The following is a 4,902-nucleotide window of genomic DNA, read 5'->3' as shown; positions in this document are numbered from 1 at the left end:
GAGAGCAAAGCAAAAATTCTCTGTCAAGAGTTACGATACACACATTCTCAAGATATCATTATTTAGAGTCAGCATCTAGAATTGCTTTCTCTCTGTCCCTCAATCAGAAAAGCAGAGATAATTATCCTTTTTAAAACTGTTTTTAGGGTAAAGTTTTTATCTTTGATAGTACTAGTTTTGAAAAGTGGATAATGTTACATAAATTCAAGTATTTAAGATTATCTGTGCTTAAGAAGAAATTACTTTGAAAAATGATATGCATACACATTCAGACTGATGTATATATTTTTGTGACAGAAGGACACTTACCTTAGGGTTCTTGTCTTATACAGAAATGCGTTTAGAAGATATATACCTACTTGTCTTCAAAGATACAAGGTCCTGACTGTAGCTTTTTTTATCTGTTGATAAAGTTATGATTTGTCTACCCCCATAAAAAGTTCTGAAGAACCTTATTTTAAAATAAGATATTTACATTTAGAATTTTAATATTTACAATTTCTCAGGCAGTTTAATGTTTTACTCTCTAAAAAAGGATATGAAGATCTGGCCAGTTAGTTGATTAGAGCATGGTGCTGAGAACCCCAAGGTTGAGAGTTCAATCCCTGAACCAGCAGCTGCCAAAAAAATTTTATTAAATAAAAATTTGAAGGGATATGAGAGTAGTATCTGCCTAAACTTAGTGAATGACTTGACAGTCCCCAAGCCCCTCCCTTTCCTTAAATATATGGTTCCTAAATAACTAAACTCTTCTACAAGCTAATTTCTTTTACCTTTCAGTTGTTGTAGTGCCTTTTGGATTTAGTGGGACTTCTTGGACAAGTATTCTGTCCCTGGGCATGATGTGGCCCACCATCACTAGCGCTGAGAGCTGATGGAGAAGGGATAACTGAGTCCAAAGAACTGTGGAACTTCCCTCAGGGCTGGAAGTTCCCTGCTCTTTGCTAACTTCCTAGGACCTCTCCATAGGTGAGGATATGGGACAGCAGCCACCTACAGCTTGACTTAGCATGTATCAAAAATACATNTTTTATTCTATGTAAACTATACCCCAGTAAAGGTGATTTTTTTAAAAATGCTGTTGGGGCTTCCAAATGAGAGAAGTCATATCAGCTTTGTTTGATTAGATTTCTTGAAAAATGCAGTTCTGACTTTATAATATAGACACTGAAATTCATTATTAAAAAATATTGTTTGATTGCAATATGTGCTCATTGTAGAAATTTAGAAGGTATTTTTTTAAAAAGCATAAGTAAAACTAAAATCATCTATAATTCATTGGCCAGAGACTATTACTATTAATTTATTGATGTATAATTTTTCTATGCATATTCATATTATTAGTTGAGATATACTGTTTATACAGTAGTATATCCTTCTCTTTTCAACGTCACATTATGGGCATTTTTCCATGTTAAACGTTTAACTTCATATTTTTAAATTCACATTTAAAAAATTGAATTTGGCTGTAAAGTGTATAGAAAAGTACTTCAGAATTATTCATCAAGCACTTTATCGTTTGCATACTTTTTTTTAAAGCTCTCTGAAGTAAAGGATGAAGTAAATCCTTCCGAATCTTGGTGGTGGTGGTGGTGGTGGTGGTGGTGGTTATAAGTTTGTCAAAAGTCATTAAAACATATACATAAAATGGGTGCATTTTATTCTATGTAAACTATACCCCAGTAAAGGTGATTTTTTTAAAAATGCTGTTGGGGCTTCCAAATGAGAGAAGTCATATCAGCTTTGTTTGATTAGATTTCTTGAAAAATGCAGTTCTGACTTTATAATATAGACACTGAAATTCATTATTAAAAAATATTGTTTGATTGCAATATGTGCTCATTGTAGAAATTTAGAAGGTATTTTTTAAAAAAGCATAAGTAAAACTAAAATCATCTATAATTCATTGGCCAGAGACTATTACTATTAATTTATTGATGTACAATTTTTCTATGCATATTCATATTATTAGTTGAGATATACTGTTTATACAGTAGTATATCCTTCTCTTTTCAACGTCACATTATGGGCATTTTTCCATGTTAAACGTTTAACTTCATATTTTTAAATTCACATTTAAAAAATTGAATTTGGCTGTAAAGTGTATAGAAAAGTACTTCAGAATTATTCATCAAGCACTTTATCGTTTGCATACTTTTTTTTAAAGCTCTCTGAAGCAAAGGATGAAGTAAATCCAGCAGCACCTACATTTGGATTTGGCAGTGGGCAAGCAATACCATTTGGGTCACCAGGTAAGTGATAAAGTAATGCAGGACTTCACTGATTTAGAAAATAGGATTTTGTAGGTTTCAAATTGTAAAGCCTGAATCACCATTTTAAGTCATTCTCACACATTCTACCACCTTTCATTATGGAGCCTTGAAGAATTTGGCTCATCAAGCATTTGTGAAAGGGAGGCCAGAATGGCATGTTCTTTGAACAACCTTATAGCCCAGGCTTTAGAAATACATGCTAGGAATGGGTGTTTAAGAGTTTCATGGGAATACATAGCTATGGTAGCAGCACCTTTGAGAACTTTCTTGTTACTGTATATAGCAGCATAGCATTGTCCTCAAGTGACAGCTCTAGTGAGATGGGGTGGCAAGCCAGAAGTGAAAGACCTAGTCCCTGAGGTTTCTCTGTGGGTGAAGGTAAGTCATAGTAACAATGAAATCAGTAGCAGAAAAGAGAGGACAGCAGGGTTTAGTGGGTTTGTTGTAGCCTCTCATTTTCTTTTTATTTTTTTCTCTCTCTTTTTTTTTCCTAATCGAATCATAATTGATTATACATATTTTGGGGGTTCAATATTGACATATGTTGATCAAATCAATATTATTAGCATATATATTATTACAAATTGTACTTATTCTTTATGCCCCTTATCCAGTCTCTCCCCATCCTCCTCTCCCTCTCCCTCCCCACCTCTGATAACCCTAGATTTCTTCTCTCATTCTGAAATAGTAATGGTTTCTCTGTTGATTTGTTGCCTAGATGATCTGTCTAATGCTGAGAGGTGTGTTCAGGTCCCGCACTATTGTTGGAGAGTAGATACTTTTTCTATCACTCTGGAAAGGGCTTTGTGGAGAGAGACATCCTCTTCTTTTCTTTGGTCTCCACTGGTAACTCTACTTGTGACAATGCACTCTAGTGGCTGGAGGGCCATCTGCATGGTGGTTGTTACTTCTAGACACTTTTGCAGCAGCTGTGGCTATTGTGGTGGCTTTAGGGGGCCACCCACATGGAAGTGGTGTTTTTGGCATGCTCCTTGCCTAGATGTGGGAGGAGGTTTCAGTCCCCAGCTCCATCTGTTTTTACTTTCTAAGTTGTTATGGAGCAGTTGGGTGGGAGGGGAGAGACAGTGAGGGGGAAGGAAGTAGGGTGGGAGGAGGAAGGAGGGGGGGCCTGGTTGAGGCCCATGGCACCCCCCCTCATTCCTGCTGGAGAGTCCAGGGGGCTTCCAGTGGTGGCTTGTTCATTGCTGGGGTGAATACACATGTCGAGGGGGTGTGGCTGAAGCCCTTGGCCCCCAGTGCCCTGTCTTGGGAGACTAGGGAGCTTCCAGTGGTGGTTCAGTGGTCATTGCTGGGCTGGTGACAGGTGATGGGGGGATGTGGCTGAGGCCCTCAACCCCTCCCCCCACCATCCCAGTTCAGGAGCCCAGGGTGCTTCCTGGGGTGACTCAGTGGTCATTGCTGGGCTGGTTGTGGGTATCGGGGGGCATAGCTGAGGCCCCTGGCCCTCCCCCCTCCCTGCTTGGGAGTCCGAGGGGCTTACAGTCCTTCTAGGTTGTATAGATGATCTTTGGTGGTGTTAGACCTTTACTAGTTAATATCAAACAATGTTATTGGTCTTTGGGTATTTTGTGGTTTCTTCAGTTCTGTGTTGGATTATTCACTGTTCCCACCACTTAAACTCTGCACTGGAACTAATTTGTTGTCCTTAGCTTACTTCTAAAATGGGGGAACTTCCTGTGGGGACCAGCACTGGAGCCCTGTAGTTGAGCTAAATTGCTGCTTTGCTGCTGATTCCCTAGGGAAGGCTTTTTGTGCAGCTCAGGTTTTAGTGGTTGACTTTGTAGGTACTTCTGGGTCTCATGAGATCTGGTGCACCTGGGTTGTGCAGAAACTCTGGTCTGGGCCTGAGTCTTTTCAGCAAACTGCACCCCCTGCAGTTCTGTATTTGTGACCAGTCTACACAGAGTGGTCCTGCACTGATTGGCGGGCAGATCAGCTGTCCTTGCTGTGCCCCAGTCTTCCCCTGGTGGCCCATCTCCCCCACCACCCTCACTTCAAACACTTCCCATGGGACAGGCTGTGTGCTGGTCCATTGTGATGACTCACCAGCCTCTGAGTGGCTCCTTTTTTCTGTTGTCTCTGTCTCCTCACTCCTATGTGGGTCCATGGGAACCCTGTTAGTGGTCCTGCTGGCCTGAGAGCTACCAAGGCCCTCTTCTCCCCTGCCGCCTCCAAGCAAATTCATACAAAGGTCACAGATGCGGCTTTTGCCAGCTCTTGCTCCGTGCCCTCACCAGCTCCAGCCTTGAAGCGGCCAGGGCTTAAAATGGTGAGAGCGATCCTTTCTTTATCTCATCGTGGCTTCTCCTGCCTTCATGAACTCCATAGGTCTCCTCCTCGTCTTCCCCTGAACTCTAGTGGCCCCAGCTTGGCTGTTGTTGCTTTTTAATAGTTGTAAGTTGGTTGATTTGTAGGAGAGAGTGATGCTGAGGACCGTCTATTCTGCCTTCTTGACTGGAAGCTAGCCTCTCATTTTCATTTTCATTTTTCTCTTCTCTTCCTTCCCTTAGGCTTCTCAACATCCAAACATAACAGAAATAAGAGGGAAAAAGGTAGGGGGCGGGGACAGTAATATGACTACATTTTCTGAGTATAATAGATTATTTTT

The 4,902-nt window shown here is 40.6% G+C and overlaps 1 protein-coding gene across 1 annotated transcript in view; it reads left to right on the top strand.

Moving 5' to 3' along the window:
• NUPL2 (nucleoporin like 2) overlaps positions 1-4,902 on the top strand; it is a 20,518-nt gene that overhangs the window by 14,155 nt on the left and 1,461 nt on the right. Inside the window, exon 6 of the mRNA XM_008567029.1 lies at positions 2,168-2,252. Within this exon, the coding sequence (XP_008565251.1) occupies positions 2,168-2,252 (85 nt within the window). The remainder of the gene's footprint in view (positions 1-2,167; positions 2,253-4,902) is intronic.

The sequence above is a fragment of the Galeopterus variegatus genome, unplaced genomic scaffold, assembly GCF_000696425.1.
Source record: "Galeopterus variegatus unplaced genomic scaffold, G_variegatus-3.0.2 Scaffold286, whole genome shotgun sequence".
NCBI lineage: Eukaryota > Metazoa > Chordata > Mammalia > Dermoptera > Cynocephalidae > Galeopterus > Galeopterus variegatus.
This window is presented reverse-complemented; position numbering and strand designations above follow the sequence as displayed.